Genomic DNA, 18,621 nt, shown 5'->3' with positions numbered 1-18,621 from the left:
ACTTAAGTCTACAAAATCAACCTATTCTGTGTTCTTCTTTTCTGTTTCAGTATCAGTAACCTATTTATTCTAACTACTTTTAAAATATTATCACTGCTACTAGTAACACTGATTTTTTTAAATGTAGGAAAGTATAATAAAGATCACTCATTAACCTATGTTTTGAGAATATCATTGTTAACAGGTTAACATGCATTTTAACTTTTTTCTGATTGATAATCTGCACGGGTCTATGTGACAAACTGTTTTAACCTGTTCTGGCATGCAGAAAAAGTAAATTCAGAGACAATTAAATTGATGAAAACTGCTAAAGACATTCACAAAATAGGTTAAAAAAAATAAAGGTTTCCATTTATATAAACTCAATCCTTTATCTATAAATGACTGACACCAGAAACACTCCTTCTCATCTCCATTGCTAAACATTTCCTGACCATTTCCTTTTGGTAACTACTTCAGATATCAGCACTGCCTGGAATACTGACCTTTATCTCCAATTCTCACTTTACTCATACAAATAGGCAAAGGATCTCTAAGTGCTGACAGAGGACAGGCAGTAAAATGGAGTAGAGAGAGGAAAAGTGTTAAAAGAGTGCATTAAACTTAACTGCTAGGCTTCACAATCTTATCCACAACCCCCAACCCCAAGCCTGCTCATTGCCACAACAAGCATCAGTTTGCACAAATGCACTGGGAAAGGTGGAGAGAAACTTTTTTCTACCAACCTTATTTTCAATATTATTCCTTCATTTTCAATTTCAATATTATTCTTTCATTTTCAATTCCACTATCAAAGATAAGCAAAGGGAAAACTGTATTATCCAACACTACACTCATTATCCAGGTCTCACTCCTGTCTTTTACTATCTAGAGAATGTTTTTGCCTCTTCCTTCATTGTATCCCAATTTATTTTCTTCTCTGCTGTCACTCCAGAAGAAACCCATGCTTCACATAGCTCTAACTCAGCAAATCATACTTATTATTCCAGGGACTGCCCCATTCTCATCAATTTACATCCTTTTACCCAACACAAATTCTAGGGCTACTTCCTGCTTCTCATTTTCCCTCTCACTCCAAGAAAATCTGGAGACACCATTAGGCTTTGAACTGGGTTGGGGGGTGGGCATTAATCTCATAAAATCTGTTAGAATCTCATAAAATATGTTTGGTGCTAATGATGAACTATCCAAATTTCAAGCAAGTTATTTTACTAGTTTTAGGACTCAGCTCACTCATGTATAAAAACGAAGGAAGTCATTTAGATTATCACTTGAAAATCTGGCTGACAAATTTCTAAGCACCATTGACAGGGGTTCTGAAACTGTACATCTGAGGTGGAATGGAGTAATTTTCTAAAAGGCACCCATATGAGTTTACTGGTTATTCATGTTTGGGAATCACTAAAGTTCCTTCTAGTTTAACATTCAAAGATTCTATGCTGGAATTTTCACTGTATTTTTTGATAGGAATATTGTTATAAAAGGAGTACAGTTTCCATAATTATTGGTATTACAGTACAGGCATGTTACTGATTAAATAGGCCTTTGTAACCTGACCTAGCACCATTTGTATTATTATATTATAACCAGAGAAGACCTGCAAATGACACTTTAATGACAGTAAGACCTCAAAGTAAAGCATTAAATTAATAAAGCACTAATTCTTTGGTATTATTATATGAAAAATCAGACTTTTTCAGGTGGTGCTTTCACAGATTTTTGTCAAATCACAATTCTTGACCTACATGTCAGAAATAAAGATAGAAAGGGGCATGCTTTTTAGGACCTTTTACTTTGCTAGTTCACTGATGGGGCTTTGTATATCATTAAAACCCAGAGAAGTCTAGATCATTGGTGGAATTCAGGGCATTAAAACACCTAAAGAACAGTCTCATTCATATGCTTACAGACTGCCAGGACTTTACCTGCCCTAAAGCAAACTGTATCATTTACTTATGAACTACATGTATCTATCCTAGCTCTGGTAACTTCCAAATACTAATTCTCCTTATAAACAAGCGTTCCCTTGGTTAATATTCAGGCTTAAACACATGCTTCAACATGCAGGAACTAAGAATAAACAGCAGACACGATGACACCTAATTTTTGAATGAATTAATAATGAATAATCAAATTATTATAAAAAGGTAAAAATGGAAATTGAATTATATGCTATCCATTTTTTTCTTTAAAAAGAAATACTTAAGTTTGTACAAAATACACGATAAAGTGTGTCCATTTATTTCCTCATTTTTCCAAATAACACAAGAACCTACTGAATGCCATTATGTAAGTGCATTCTCTCAATATCAAGAATGATGCAATCGTTGCTATAGTAACTACTCATTACTGAATAAATTGTGGGTTGGGGTTAAAGCATTCTTGAAAAAAATTTCAATGTCTCAATATGCCTGATAAGTCTCTATTGCTAACTATTAAACAATAACTATAGGTTATTTTTTAGGATTACTATTTAAGCAGCTATTAAAAAATAAGAGCCTTGAGTTGTCAAGGGGAAAAAAACTTAAAAGTTTGAAAAATGAAACACATCACCTACATTCAAAAGAACAAAAGATACTTAGTTTTACTCTTCCAGAGTAATTGAAAAGTGTTTGTAACTCAAAAGTAACATTATCTTAGCTATCTGTTCCTTCCCACTGTCATAATTTCGCTTTTAATCCAAGCTTAACCAAGTATAAGACAACCACTAGAAGACTGCCGACTTCTCTACGTGCAATTAAGCTAAAGCCAGAAGAAAGCAAGAAAAAAATTATCCCTCGTTTTGATCTTTAGAAGAAATGTCTCCTGAGCACATGAAAAAACTGGGAATTTTCACTGTCAGTTTCTTATAAAATAGTTCTGTAAAAAAGCTTGTATTTTAAAACACCAAATATAACTGTAGACCCCAACTATAAACAGTTCTCAGGCCCAAGCAAAAGCTACTATGGCTTCTCCTTTGCTCAAGATCTTCCGTAAGAGGGGTTCCCAGCGATGGCTGTTTCGCGGGGTACCCTTAGGAGGCTTAGTCGTTACATACTATTCATATCTAAAGAATATTTTAAGAATCTGCCCCAGATCTCTTTCTCTCCCGCCTAAATAAACACTAAGATCCAGCATTTAAAGAACGGGGTGGAAGGGGGGGGGCGGCCGGGGGTGGCAAGGATGGAGCCCCTCCCCCTTAGGTGAAGTCCAGTCAGCTAAAAGGCCTGCTGACTTCGCAGCCCTGGAAGCCAATGCGAGGAAGCTCCGGCCCGGGCTAAACCCGCAGGAATGAGGTAGTAAGAAGGGGGTCAAACGCGGTAACAAATCAAACAGGCTGATCAAAGCGCAGGGTGGTCAACTCGCGCTTCTTCCAGTTCATCTTTCTCGAATGAATTTCTATCTGACTTCGTGTTTGAGCTTCTAGTCTCTCGTAACGATAGACCGCCACCTCCTGTGTGAGGGTCTGGGTTCTCCTGTGGGGTGACAATGTCAGCACCCAGGCTGGGGACAGGGGATGGGAGAGGTGGGGACTCGGCTCCTCCACAGGCCTGGAACTCTCCTGAAGGGCCCTCGAAGAAAAGGGGGCGGGAGGAGGGCGCCTGAAGCCGAACCGAGGGCTCGACCGAGAAGGGGGCGTCCTGGCCTGGGAGAGCGGCCCTGGCAGGGGCTGACGTGCAGCTCCTTCAGGTTGTAATGGTGGCCCCTTGGGGGAGGGGAGAGGTTGACAAGGGGCCGGGGGCGACGAGGCCTCCCCTTCCCCCCGCTCCGTTCGCTGTTTACCTTCCCGGTACTTCTTGCGGAGCCGCCGGTGGACGCTCTTTACCACCCCGGAGAGCTTCTCCTGCTCCAGCTTCCGCTCCTGCTCCCTAGGCGGCGGAGTGCTCACGGGTCCGGCCCCGTGCTCACGAGCAGCGCTTCGGCCGCCGGGCCCCGGCTCCATATCGCTGCTGCCGCCGCCGCCGCCGCCGCCCCTCGGGCCCCCGCAGACGCCCGCCTGACGGAGGAGGTGGGGAAGGAGGAGGCAGCAGCGGAGGCAGCAGCGGGAGGAGGCAGAGGAGTCAAAGCGGCTGCCTAGGAGGTGGCCACTTACTCAAGCGCACAAGCTGATTGGTGGACTCTGGAGGGCTGGGCGGAAACGGAAAAGGCCAAAGGCCAATAGACGGAAAGCGCTAGGCCGCACCCGCTTGTTTGGGAAGGCGAGCAGCTGAAGGAGGCGGGGCTTGCAGGCTGAGGTTGCTGAGACAGTGCGAGCTCTAGGCCCGCCAGCTCCTCTCCCTTCCCCGCCGCTCCAGGGATCCTGTGCGCAGGCGCTGTGATGAGGCCACGGGAGACGCGCTGCAAGCCATGCGCTTGCGCGACTGAGTTTACTTAGGTTGGGCATCTTTGCTACCGCCCAGCTTTCTCACGTCTTCCAGCCATTTCCCCTCCTGAGAGTTACATTCTGGTGTGATGCAGTCAGGGTCCTCTATCTGAGCCTCAGCTTCACCTTGTCAGTTGTAGGTTCCCTTTAGCTGCGTGGCCCTGAGAAGCATTTAGATGACTTGGGAACACGAGAATTTTACATTTTAAGGAACCCAGGCATGGATGGTTTGGTGGGCACAAAATGAGGTCTGGCTACCAAGTGTGTGCGTCCTGAGTTGTGCCCGGCTCCTTGCGACCCTATGGACTATATAGCCCGTCAGGCTCCTCTGTCCATGGAATTTTCCAGGCAAGAATGCTGGAGTGGGTTGCCGTTTCCTACCTCAGGGGATTTTCCCAACCCAGGGATCGAACCTAAGTCTTTGGTATTGGCAGGCGTATTCTTCACCACTGTGCTACCTGGAAAGCCCAAGCACTGTTTAATTCAAGAGCCAGCAGTGAATGATGCCTCTAGTGCTAGAGTTGGGCAGAAAATCATGGGAACCGGGGAAAGGAGAGGGGCAATAAAAAGCCATGTAAGATGGAAGAGGGGAAAGGAAAGCTAGAGAGTCCATTACAGATGCCCTTGAGAACGTCTGTGGTGGCCTGGGTGTCCGAGAAAGTCTGCCTTGGTCTAATTCGCATCAGAACTCTGAGCACTTTAAATGTTGGCATGGGTAGCTTACCGCCTTTTAAATGGTTAGGTTAATCTAGGCAGAGTGCTTAAGTGGATTTGGCAACCTGTTCTACCTCCCTCCTCTTCACTCTTCTCATGGGAAGCTTATGGGGAATATGGTTATTGACTTCTGTCCCAGAAAGGAGGAACACTGCTGAGAGAGAGAGAGAGAGAGAGAGAGAGAGAGAGAGAGAGAGAGAGAGAGAGAGAGAGAGAGAGAGAGAGAGAGAGAGAGAGAGAGAGAGAGAGAGAGAGAGAGAGAGAGAGAGAGAGAGAGAGAGAAATTAGCTTCAAGTGGTACTGAGGGTGTTGGAGTTTCAGAGATTCAACCAGCTGAGGGCCCTTAATGAATTGTGTTAGGCTGTAGTGTTCCCACCCCATCCACCTCACTGCAGTTGTTGGTTACCTGATGTTTGGAAATTGTTGCAATAACAATCTGATCAGTAATTTTATAAATATAAATGAGGCCTGCATTGTGTAACCATTTTGTATGCCACCTTCTGAATAATGAAGATCTTGAAAAAGGTAGTAGCATTATACAGTCTCCAGAACATAGGAGGACCGAGAGTGTGGAAGTGAAAGGAGAAGACAGGTGAAATTTAAGATGAAAGATATGTCCCTACCCTTAGTGAAGAAGCAGATCAAACACAGATAAACTTCATAAGAACTAAGTGTAGTTATAAGGAGAAATTACACAGACATGCCTAATAAAATGAGAATGTGTGCATGCTAAGTTGATTCAGTTGTGTCAGAGTCTTTTATTTGAGAACCTGAGGACCATAGCCCACCAGGCTTCTCTGTCCATGGGATTCTCCAGGCAAGAACAGTGAAGTGGGTTGTCATGCCCTTCTCCAAATAAAATGAGAATATGGGATCTTATTTGGGGTGGGAATAGTTTCATTTGGGAAAAAGAGGAACTTAAAAAGACAACATTGTTTTGCTCTTTCCATATTTTAATATTTATTTAAGGCAAAAAGAGGTGCAAATATTTGAAAGTTATAGTAAAGAGAGCATTAAATTTCATTTGTACTGAATTGGCTTCCCTGGTGGCTCAGACCACAAAGAATCTTCCTGCAATTCAGGAGACCCAGATTCAATCCCTACGTTGGTTCAATCCCTTCTCCCTTGGAGAAGGGAATGGCAACCCACTCCAGTATTCTTGCCTGTAAAATTCCATGGACAGAGGAGCCTGGCAGGCTACAATTCATGGGGTCACCAAGAGTTGGACATGAGTGAGCAACTAACACACACACAATCATAAAGAGTATTAAATTTCATTTGTACTGAATTGTAGTTAAAAGAATTTTTCCCTCCATGCTACTACTAGCACATGAATTTTTGTGTGTGTGTGTGCACTCAGTTGTGTCCGACTCTTGCGACCTCATGGACTGTAGAGAGTCAGACACGACTAAGTGACTGAATTGAACTGTGTATAGAAAAATATCCTTGGCAAGAAAAATAACTTGTTTTCTTTGTTCAGTTCAGTTCAGTTGCTCAGTCGTGTCCGACTCTTTGCAACCCCATGGGATGCAGCACACCAGGCCTACCTGTCCATCACCAACTCCTGGAGTTTACTCAAACTCATGTCCATTGAGTTGGTGATGCCATCCAACCATCTCATCCTCTGTCATCCCCTTCTCCTCCTGCCTTCAATCTTTCCCAGCATCAGGGTCTTTTCCAATAAGTCAGTTCTTCACATCAGGTGGCTAAAGTATTGGAGTTTCAACTTCAACATCAGTCCTTCCAATGAACACCCAGGACTGATCTCCTTTAGGATGGACTGCTTGGATCTCCTTTCAGTCCAAGGGACTCTCAAGAGTCTTCTCCAACACCACAGTTCAAAAGCATCAATTCTTCGGCACTCAGCTTTCTTTACAATCCCACTCACATCCATACATGACTACTGGGAAAACCATAGCCTTGACTAGATGGGCCTTTGTTGGCAAAGGAATGTTTCTCCTTTTAAATATGCTGTCTAGGTTGGTCATAACTTTCTTTCCAAGGAATAAGTGTCTTTTAATTTCATTGCTGCAGTCACCATCTGCAGTGATTTTGGAGCCCCCCAAAATAAATGGGATTCTCTTGCCTTGAGAAACCCTGAACAGTATGTCTTCTTTGTAAGGAAACTAAATTCCCATAGACAATGAGAAGAGTCAAGGTGTAAAAATAAAGGGCATTCTATTTTCAGTATGAATTCAAAACATATTAATTGATGATGAAAAGTAAACTTGTAAAATTCACATCAAAATCTGGGTGGTGGCACTGAACTAGCAAATAGAAAGATTCTGGGCATACTTTGCAAAAGTGTACTTTTCATTGCTACATTTATTGAGTTTTCCTTTAGGAGGGAGAAGGTTTCACAATGGAAATTAGGGTTCTTTATCGAAAGCATTAATCCTTGGTATTAAAATCTTAAAAGCAATTAGGTTTTAATGTATAATAGAAGTATTTATATTAAATTTATATTTATAAAATACACAATGGTGTATAACAGTGCAAAAGACTTGTTATTATTGAAGAAAGAGATATTCCAAACTTGGCAAATATTCAGCTCACGGCTATTTACAAATAGAATTTTTAGCAATTCAGTTAAAATAAGGACAAGAAAAATAAAAAGCTGTGTTATTAAAAATATTTGTATCTTATTTTTATAGCTTTTACCTATTAATATAAAAATATCCATGAAGTTTAAGTACTTTTCTTCTAGTAATTCGAGCTTTCAAAATGTAGATGTATCATTAATTTGGTACATGTAGAGAAAATGTTGAAAAGCTTTTGCTTTTCATATTTCATTTCAAATTATATAAACTTTTTTTTGGAAAATGTATTTAATGTTTTTGATAGAAACAAACATAGCCGAGAATTGGGAAGAAAAAAAAAAAACTTCAGTGGTGTATTTTCCTTCAGCATGACAGATCATAACTTTAGATTTCTTTCTATTTATTGAAAATAAAATTATTTTCTTTAAATATTTGTTTATAGTTACTGGTATAATGTCCTCCCTGTAATTAACATATCTACCAACATAAAAATCTTTAAAATAACACAGATTAACTGTCTTTCCAGAGTTAATATGTAGAATGTGTTGACTAGCATTAATTACAGCAAGTGGTAACCATTAACTATTGCCTCACAACTGCAACTATAAAGTTCACAATATTTTTGTGAGATACTAATTATAAAGTTCATTTAATTACCACAGCAAGGCTAATGTAGGAGGAGATTTACCTAGGAAATGGGAAGCATTCTTCCAGGTGATGGATGTTGTCCTTAGAGTAGGACTGAGAGATTTTCTGAATCTTGATTCCATCTTTATGTTAACTAACAGAGCAAGGTGCTTGATTTTCTGAGCCTTATTTTTTCTCCTTTTAATGTAAATGAAGAGGTTGGATTAGCCTAGTGTTTTCCAAGTTTTTGTGTTCACCATGACTCATAGTAAAAAACACATCTTACATCACGGCTTGGGATATATGTACATATATATATCCCATATATATACACCCACACACATATCCCAAGTCCTGATGTAAAATGTGTGTATATAAATATACACTGTATATACAAATATAAATATATATTATACATATGTATAAGTATATCTATATTGTACATATACATATATAGAGACATGCATATATAATTAGGACAAATGTTTTATCACCAGACAGTACTTACCTTCCCTAAGTGCAATCCCTGGTGATATTTACAATTCTATTTTAATTTTTAAAACTTTGGAGCATACTCCATTGATTTTTATAGTGTTTTAATGAGCCATGGCTTAAAATTTGGAAAACACTGGCAATTTAAAAGATCCCTTTCAACCCGAAACCACTGTAATTCTATGACTCACATTGATTTTAAGAATGCTTTGTGAGATGTACCTTGCCATGTTGAGGCTACTCAGTGCCTTTTAAACATCATTTTTATGTCTGTGGAATTTCCACTATTATGAATGCAGGCCCAAATAAATGACTAGAGTCTGCTAATCATATTATCTGGAATGAGCTGTCTGTTCAGAAAAGAGCAGAAGGATGAAGCAGAAGCTACAGGGAAACTTTTGATTTTTTGAGGGAGACTGTGCTGGTGTGGGTCTTTTAGGAGAATAGCAACTGAAGTCCTATCTTCTACTGTCCAACATTTGCCTTTTAAGGCAAAAAACAGCGAGGTGAGAGCTAACACATTAGTAGCTGACAGTGAGATCTGACCTAGCACATTAGTCACTGGGTCTGACTTAGGTGTAGATCCAGGCTGGGTGGTCTGTAAGTCTTCCTCACTGGTCCTTCTGGAGACTGAGGGGACAACTGACATCCTTTAAGAAGTACCTTGTCTATTTGAACAGCTGGAGTGAGCCCTGTTTTTTGTATAGAAATGTCTAGTGAAGAGACATCTCAGAAGAGACCTGAAGGCAGTTTTCACTAGCCTTCACTGTGACTTTTGGTGATCTGTTCTCTACTGGGTTCCTCACCTTCCTCTACTGCCAATGATGGTGACTTGTTCTTACTTCACAGTTGTCTGAATAAAAGAAAATCATAAACTGAAAATGTTTTGAATGGTTAAAGAATTACAAAAGCAAATAAATGTGATAGGTATCATTTGTTTTTAAGGGACTTGATAAAATTTTCCCGGATGCTGGAAGCTAGATTTAGACTTTCTTTTATTGAATGTGCATCAGTCTCCCTTTAGATTTTAATAGCTTGTCACTGAATCATCTTTTGTTTTTCTTTTCCTAAAGAAAAGATCTTTAGAAAACACAGATCTCATCCATGGATCTTGTACACAGATCTCATACTAGATCTGAAATTACAAGATGTTATATGTCAAAGAAGGAAGCAACCACAATACATTTCCCAAAGTCAGCTGTTCAGTTCAGTTCAGTTCGGTTCAGTTGCTCAGTCGTGTCCGACTCTGCGACCCCATGAATCACAGCACGCCAGGCCTCCCTGTCCATCACCAACTCCCAGACTTCACTGAGATTCACGTCCATCAAGTAAGTAATGCCATCCAGCCATCTCATCTTCTGTCTTCCCCTTCTCCTCCTGCCCCCAATCCCTCCCAGCATCAAAGTCTTTTCCAATGAGTCAACTCTTCACATGAGGTGGCCAAAGTACTGGAGTTTCAGCTTTAGCATCATTCCTTCCAAAGAAATCCCAGGGCTGATCTCCTTCAGAATAAATACAATTAGAATTTTTTTTGGAAAGCCAAATCAAAAGTTCCAGCCATAAAATTTTAATAAAAATGATATTTCTAATTTACCTAGAGTTCTGAAAATCTTTTATTTTAAAACTGAACTTCAACAATTCTTCTTTTATTCAGTAAAGATGTATTCAGCCACAGGTCAAAAGTCTCAGTATTGTTAAGGATGTCAATTTTCCCTAAACTGATGTAAAGATTCAAGGTAACCCCAATCAAAGTCCAAGCCATTCTTTTGGTAGAAACTGACAAGTGATTCTAAAGTTCATATGGGGGGGAAAAAAAACAGCAAAAACCAGAAGATTCAAAACAACTTTGAAAATGGAGAACAAAGTTGGAGATCTCAAAGACTTAGTATTATATGGCCAAAATAATCAAGAGTATGTATTGGCTTACAGAGAAACAAACAGATCAATGAAACAGGAAAGAACATTGAGAAACGGACAGATACATGTACAGATAACTGATTTTTCCACAAAGTTGCAAAGCTCACTTGGTGGAGAAAGGATAGTGTTTTTGACAAATGTTACTGGAAAAATTGGACATCCATGTGCAAAACAATGTCCTTCAATCCCCACCACATACCATTTATAAAAATTAACTCAAAATAGAATACAGACCTAAATATAAAACCTAACACCAAAACTTTTAGATAAAAATCTTTATGACCTTGAATTGGGCTAATAATTGGCAAAAAGTTCATGGAAAAGTGCTCAATATCATTGGTCATTCAGTTCAGTTCAGTTGCTCAGTTGTGTCTGACTCTTTGCAAGCCTGTGGACTGCAGCCTGCCAGCCCTCTCTGTCCATCACCAACTCCCAGAGTCTACCCAAACTCATGTCCATTGAGTTGGTGACGCCATCCAACCATCTCATCCTCTGTCATCCCCTTCTCCACCTGCCCTCAATCTTTCTCAGGGTCAGTATCTTTTCAAATGAGTCAGCTCTTCGCATCAGGTGGCCAAAATATTGGTGTTTCAGCTTCAACATCAGTCCTTGCAATGAACACCCAGGACTGATCTCCTTTAAGTGGACTGGTTGGATCTCCTTGCAGTTCAAGGGACTCTCAAGAGTCTTCTCCAACACCACAGTTCAAAAGCATCAATTCTTTGGTGCTCAGCTTTCTGTATAGTCCAACTCTCACATCTATACATGACCACTGGAAAAACCATAGGTTCGACTAGATGGACCTTTGTTGGCAAAGTAATGTCTCTGCTTTTTAATATGCAGTCTAGGTTGGTTATAATTTTCCTTTCAAAGAGTAAGCATCTTTTAATTTCATGGCTGCAATTACCATCTGCAGTGATTTTGGAGCCCCCCAAAATAAAGTCAGCCCCTGTTTCCACTGTTTCCCCATCTATTTGCCATGAAGTGATGGAACCAGATGCCATGATCTTAGTTTTCTGAATGTTGAGCTTTAAGCCAACATTTTCACTCTCCTCTTTCACTTTCATCAAGAGGCTCTTTAGTTCTTCACTTTCGGCCATAAGGGTGGTGTCATCTGCATATCTGAGGTTATTGATATTTCTCCCAGAAATCTTGATTGGTCATTAGGGGAAAGCAAATTAAAATCATGGAGCTACTGCTACACATCAGTGCTAATGACTAATTTTAAAAGTTTGCCCATGCCAAGTATTGGCTTGAACATAGAGGAAGGAAAATTCTCACACAATACAGGTGCAAATGTTAAATGATGTGATTACTTTGGGAAAAGGTTTGACACTCTCTTAAAAAACTATGCATACACCTACCATATGACCCAGCCATACCACTCCTAAGTATTTACCCAAGAGAAATGAAAGCATATATCTTTATTAAGACATACATGAATGTTCACAGAAGCTTTATGTGCAAGAGTCCCAAATGAAACAAATGTCTCTCAACAGATAAATGGATAAACAAGCTATGACTTAGCCATACAATAGAATACTAGTCAGCAGTAAAAAGAAATAACTATTGATTCACATAGCACAAATTAATCTCAAAATAATAAAGCTGAGTGAAAGAACCTAGAGAGAAAACAAAGCATACTTTATTGTTTCACTTACATAGCAATCTAGAAAATGCAAACTAATCCATAGTGACAGTAAGTGGATCAGTAGTCATGATAGAAGGGATTTTGCTAAGTCACTTCAGTCGTGTCCAACTCTGTGTGACCCCATAGACGGCAGCCCACCAGGCTCCCCCGTCCCTGGGATCCTCCAGGCAAGAACACTGGAGTGGGTTGCCATTTCCTTCTCCAATGCATGAAAGTGAAAAGTGAAAGTGAAGTCACTCAGTTGTGTCCAACTTAGCGACCCCATGGGCTGCAACCTACCAAGCTCCTCCATCCATGGGATTTTCTAGGCAAGAGTACTGGAGTGGGTTGCCATTGTCTTCTCCGATAGGAGGGATTAATAGGGAGCATAAAGAAACTTCTGAGGGCAATGGATATGTTTATTATCCTGATTTTGGTGGTAGTTTTATGAGTCTATACAGACATAAACATTTATCACACTATACACTTTAAATGCATGTTCTCTATTGTATATTCTGTTAAAAATAATAAAAAATAATATATTTGGCACCTATTATATGCCAGACATTCTGCTAGGTGTTGTGTCTTCAGTTGCAAAAAAAGAAAGAGATTGTATTTTCATAAAGTTTGCAGTTACTAGTTAGAGGATGCAAACCAGTGGAATTCTTATTTATGTACTATTTATAAAATAAAGCAAGTGGAAATTTGATACAAACTAGTTATTTATGTTGCTACCTAGATAAATTTAGTTTAAAAATAGAAAGGGCTTGGCATAGCCATTAAATGAGAAGATATATAAAAGTGAAAGAGATATCAAATAATTCTTAAATATGTCCCTAACAGTGCCCATGACTTTAAGATAGAAAATGACAGGCAGCATTTTAAATTCATGATTTGGATTAATTTCTAGAAGTCAATAGTGATATAGACTGGATTTTTGTGTTGAATTAAAATATGTGCTAGTTAATTTTAGGAGAATATGTTTTCCTAAATGGAGAAGGAAAATTCCCATTAAAGTATCAGTTTAGTTAAAGATAACTAATGGCAGACTAGTTGAAGAGAAGTATGATACATTTCTGTTTTACCCTTTCATTCACTTTACATGTTTTAGAAAAAGCATTAGATGGGGAAAATCTTTTGTTTGTTAATTATTTGTCTAAGTTGATTTTAGCCTATAAAAAATTGGCATTTGAGGTTTATAAAACATAGTTAGTAATTAACTTTGCTCAATTGAAAAAACCTACAGTCAGTGACATAGCACTTTGAAGTAGAGAAATTAAGCAAAGAAAAACTGTGAACTAGATAATTTAAAGCAATATAGTTTACATTGGACACTTGGGGCTTTTATATGGTGATTTTATACTTTTCCTTTTCTTTCTTTTTTATTACATTCCCACTCTATATCCTTTCCAGCCTTTGTATCTTAAAGATATCCCTAATTCCTATCTTCCTTTATTAAAAGATGAATGCCATTAGAAGGAATATTTTGACCTTTTTTAAAAATAAATTAACCAGTCATCATATGATATGGATTTTGAGGATAAAGACTAAATGCTATGTGATGGAGAAGACAAAGGTGGGAAAGTGAATAATAGTGAAGCCATTTTGCTTGTTATAATTTTAACCCATATCAAGAAAAGAGGCAGTGGTTCATTCCAAAATTTAATGATTTAAAATAGTATCAATAAATTTTTGCTCAAAATTCCAAAATTTAGGCAGGGCTGAGGGATGGTATCAAGCGGATAGCTCAACTACTGGGAGAAAACCCACTTCCAAGCTGACCTCACTCATGTTCCTGGCAAATTGGTGCTGTTTCACCTGGGGCTTCTCACAGCATCACAGGTTCAGGGTGCGAACGTGTGTGCTAAGTCACTTCAGTCATGTTTGTGATCCTATGGACTATAGCTTGCCAGGCTCCTCTGTCTATGGGATTTTCCAGGCAAGAATACTGGAGTGGGTTGCCATTACCTCCTCCAGGGGATCTTCCTAACTTAGGGATAGACCCGCGTCTCTTATGTCTCCTGCACTGGCAGGCAGGTTCTTTACCACTAGCCCCACTGGGAAGCAGCAGGCTCAGGGTAGCTAGACTTATTTCTTGGTTGCTACTTCCTCTAGAGCATGAAAGACACTTCCAGGCCTTCTTCAGGGTTGATTGATCTAATATAATCTTGAGTAGTTCTACATCTCCTCTGGATCATTGTTTAAGCTATCTTCTCTGCCTATAAGGCCTTCCCCATGCCTTTTTGCTAACCTATGTCTTATATTTCCTCCCATATCTTACACAAGAAGCACTCTCCTTTGGGAAACCTTTTCTAATTATTTCATATTGGTATGGTAAACCTTTCCTTTTGAAACCTGGTAGCCCTTATAACCTGTAATATTCATTTGTCATTGAAAATATAGTCTTATATTATTATTTACTTTCCTAGAGATAACATATTCTTTCTCCTCAACACACTGGATAGTTCTTGAAACCACAAACCAAGGTCCATATCTCTATATCACAGTGCCCACCATATGATATATACTAAATAAAGATTTGATAGCAAGGGCAGCTGAATACTGGGGCACCTTAGCTCTTAGTTCTTTCTAGGAGATATTATACTGCTCAAAGTGATGTAGTCTTGAACTTACATAGATGCTGTGTAAAAAATTCTATTTGATGAGATGTTTACTTGTGCTACTAAAGAATATTTTTAGTTATTAGATATAATGAACTTGGATCATTTATTTTATTACTTTTTTTTTTCAATCTTTCTTTTTTCACTTTATGTCTCTTGGTCTTTCTCACTGATCCAAAGAAGCAACGGTTATTAGGATGTTCAGCATCAGTGAGGTAAGCCTGCTGCTGCTGCTGCTGCTAAGTTGCTTCAGTCATGTCCAACTCTGTGCGACCCCATAGACGGCAGCCCATCAGGCTCCCCCATCCCTGGGATTCTCCAGGCAAGAACACTGGAGTGGGTTGCCATTTCCTTCTCTAATGCGTGAAAGTGAAAAGTGAAAGTGAAGTCCCTCAGTCGTGTCCGACTCTTGGCGACCCCGTGGACTGCAGCCCACCAGGCTCCTCCGTCCATGTGATTTTCCAGGCAAGAGTACTGGAGTGGGGTGCCATCTCCTTCTCTGGAGGTAAGCCTAGAATATGCAAATATAAAACTAGTTAGCCTGCAAATAATGAGGAGAAATACTTATTAACCCAGTTGTCTTCAACTGGACAGAGGAATTTTAATAGGATACCTTTTCTGAACCACAGGCAAAGGTACAATCGGGCAGAGCTCTACTGATTTTGTCCTTTAGTAGTAGTAGTGAAGTTGCTCAGTCATGTGTGACTCTTTGCGACCCCATGGACTGTAGCCTGTGGACTGTAATCAGGCTCCTCCATCCATGGGATTTTCCAGGCAAGCATACTGGAGTGGCAAAAATACTCCCTTCTCCAGGAGATCTTCCCGACCCAGGGATTGAACCCGGGTCTCGCACATTGTAGGCAGACACTTTACCGTGTCCTCTATTACTCCATATGTTTGTAACTGTTTTGACTTGCAGAGTAAAAAATGAAACCATTACAATGAGGAAGGAAAACCGGTGAATATAAGGACTTGACAAAGAATAAGTTGGATCTATAAAACAATGAATTCAATCCAAAAAATGTCTTGGCTTATAGATGTGTCAGCATCTTCAAGAGTAGTTTCTTTTCAGGACACTGCAGTGATTTCAGTTTGAAGAAGTTTCTGAACCTTTAACTCAAGGTAATGAGCCAGTTAATAGGAGACTGGGTTTTGTGTAGGAAGCAATTACCCCGATTGATAGGAAACTTGAGAAAATGAGCACAAGCTTTAATGAGATCGACAAAAAGGTCATGTGTCTGAGAGCTGAGATGGTGTAAAAAGGAATGATGATGGGAGAAATCATTAAAGAAGATGGCATGAAAACTAGTGGAAATAAAGATGAGATATAATATCATTGGATCTACCTCTCTAAAAGGCCACAGAATTAATTTATTTAAAGATAAAGTGATCTCTAGATATTTGGGAGAAAGGAGTTCATGGTTCAATTGTACCTTTGTCAATTATTTAGTTTTCATTCAACCCAGTATAGTGATAAAATAAGTATTAATAGAATAAATCATTCTATACTGATATATATTCTAGTTTATAGATGACTTTTGGAAAGAGCAGGTCATAAGTACTGCTTCCACTTCCTCTTCTCTCCGTCACTTCTCAACCCACTGCAATCTGGATTCCACCCCCACCAGTCTACTGAAATTGCTCTGAGAGAGGTTAGCAATCATGTGATCACCAAATACATTAGCCTCTTTTCAGCTCCCAGCCTATTTCTCCTTCCAGCAGAATTTGATGTTGTTGATCATTTTTCTTTCCTGTAAAGCTCTTTCTTGACTTCTCAGACACAGTTATGTCTTATTTTTTCCATTATGTTTCTGCCTCCTCTTTATTTTCCTCCTAGTTTCATCTCTTCTGCTGGAGTTTTCCAAAGGAACCGCTATCTTTTCCCACTTTACATGATCTTCCCGAGTGATATCATGCAGTACTGGTGTTTCAGATATTGTCTTTGTATCTCTCAAATACTGATTTTTCAACCCTTTCTTGACTTTTGGATGTATCATTGGATTAACTATAACTCTTCAGGTTTCATATCACCCTTTCAAAACCTGTTTTTTGTTGTTGTTATTGTTTGACTTTTTTTTTTTTTTGTCTCAGTTATCAGCAATCATTTTACCCTATTGCCCAAGCTAGAAATCTTGGAGTAATCTTTTCTTTTTCACCTTTCCTCACTACTTATATTAAAGTTTGATCCATTCCGCCTCTTAAGGTTCCATACATGCCTTTCCATTGCTACTATTTCTATCCCAAGTCAGATTCATTTTATTTTTTTGCTTGGCATTTTTCTTGGTATTTTCTTAACTGGACTTACCTCTGAATCTAACTTGTCTCTGTTTCTTTATATTGCTGCCAGAGTTATCTTTTTAAATGATGGATTTGATCATATTACTTCATATTAAAAAAATCTTCACGTATCTTGATGACTTCAGGGCTGCCTACTTAACTTCTAAAAACATTATCTTCTATGAGCTCAGCTATTGATCCACAAGAATGGGCCATGAGAAATTATATTTATTGAATGACACTCCACTCTCTAGCTATAGTTGACTGAAACAGGAGGAGTAGATACCTGAACTGGCTCAATCTCTCTCCCTCCTGTAAAAAGGTCATACTTATGAGCAATGGAGTCACCATGCTCTAATATGTGAAATGGAGAAGAAATAAACTAGGAAAGAAAAGGAGAAATGAGTGACGATATGCATGCTAAATTCCAGCCCTTCCCAGGCTGTAACTGCTTTTCCACTCTTGAATTCTGTAAGATATTTGTATCTTTATTTTTACATCCCCTTTCATTATAGATATCACCCAAGTAGATATCTGTTATTTTGCAACTCAAAGAGTCTTAATAATTACGGTTGTCAACAAATTAAGTTCTAATTCTTTGGCAGGCATGCAGTACCCTCCAAAAACCAGCTTTCAAGTTTCATCTCTTTTCACTGCCTCCACTCTCCATTATAGCCTCAGAAGACAATACAACATTGGTTCAATCTTATGTCTCCACAGGATTGTCCTCTTCCTTTTCCAAGTATGCTTGCTTCTCAGAGGGACAGGTATTCATTGCTCTTTCTAGTTTTCTTTTTTGTTGTTAGTTTGTTTAGCTTTATCATACTGCAATCTCCTACTTTCCTCATTCCCTTCCTTGTCCAACTTAGATTCCACAGGCCATCATTCTCTCAAGGACTTCCTCAATTACCATGCTCCCTTCTCAGACTTCCCCTTTAATACTCCCTCTTTCTCTGAACCATCAGTCTCTTTGTCTGAACTAGGACATCCCCATCACTGTACAAATATGCTCTCATATCTCCTCTTGATTGAATATTTTCCTCCAACTTTCATTCCATTCTTATGCTTCCCTTCAAAACTAAACTTCTTGAAAATGTTATCTACTCCTGCTTCTTTTATTGCCTTAGCTAGTTAGTGTTAGTCATTTAGTCATATCTAACTCCTTGGGACCCTGTGGACCCTAGCCCACTGGGCTCCTCTCTCCATGGGATTTCCCAGGCAAGAAAACCGGAATGGGCAGCCATTCCCTTCTCCAGGGGATCTTCCCAACCCAGATATTGAACCTGGGTCTCCTGCATTGCAGGCAGATTCTTTACCATCTGAGCCAGGGAAAGCCCCTTGGGTGATCAGGGAAGCCCATGGTAGCCGGGCTACCAGGGAAGCCCCTTCATTGCCTTACTTCCTATTTACTCTTTAGGGCTTCCCTGGTGGCACAGTGATAAGGAATGCACATGCCAAGGC

General features: G+C 39.5%; 1 protein-coding gene across 1 annotated transcript in view; it reads right to left on the bottom strand.

Annotated features, from left to right (window-relative positions):
• Window positions 1-3,922, bottom strand: part of SAMTOR (S-adenosylmethionine sensor upstream of mTORC1) — a 75,973-nt gene extending 72,051 nt beyond the window's left edge. Inside the window, exon 1 of the mRNA XM_068973457.1 lies at window positions 3,763-3,922. Coding sequence (XP_068829558.1) covers window positions 3,763-3,922 — 160 coding nt within the window. The remainder of the gene's footprint in view (window positions 1-3,762) is intronic.
• Window positions 3,923-18,621: the final 14,699 nt, after the last annotated feature.

The sequence above is a fragment of the Capricornis sumatraensis genome, chromosome 5 (assembly GCF_032405125.1).
Source record: "Capricornis sumatraensis isolate serow.1 chromosome 5, serow.2, whole genome shotgun sequence".
In the NCBI taxonomy this organism is placed as follows: domain Eukaryota; kingdom Metazoa; phylum Chordata; class Mammalia; order Artiodactyla; family Bovidae; genus Capricornis; species Capricornis sumatraensis.
Note: the sequence above shows the minus strand (reverse complement) of the source record. Positions and strands in the feature narration are given on the sequence as shown.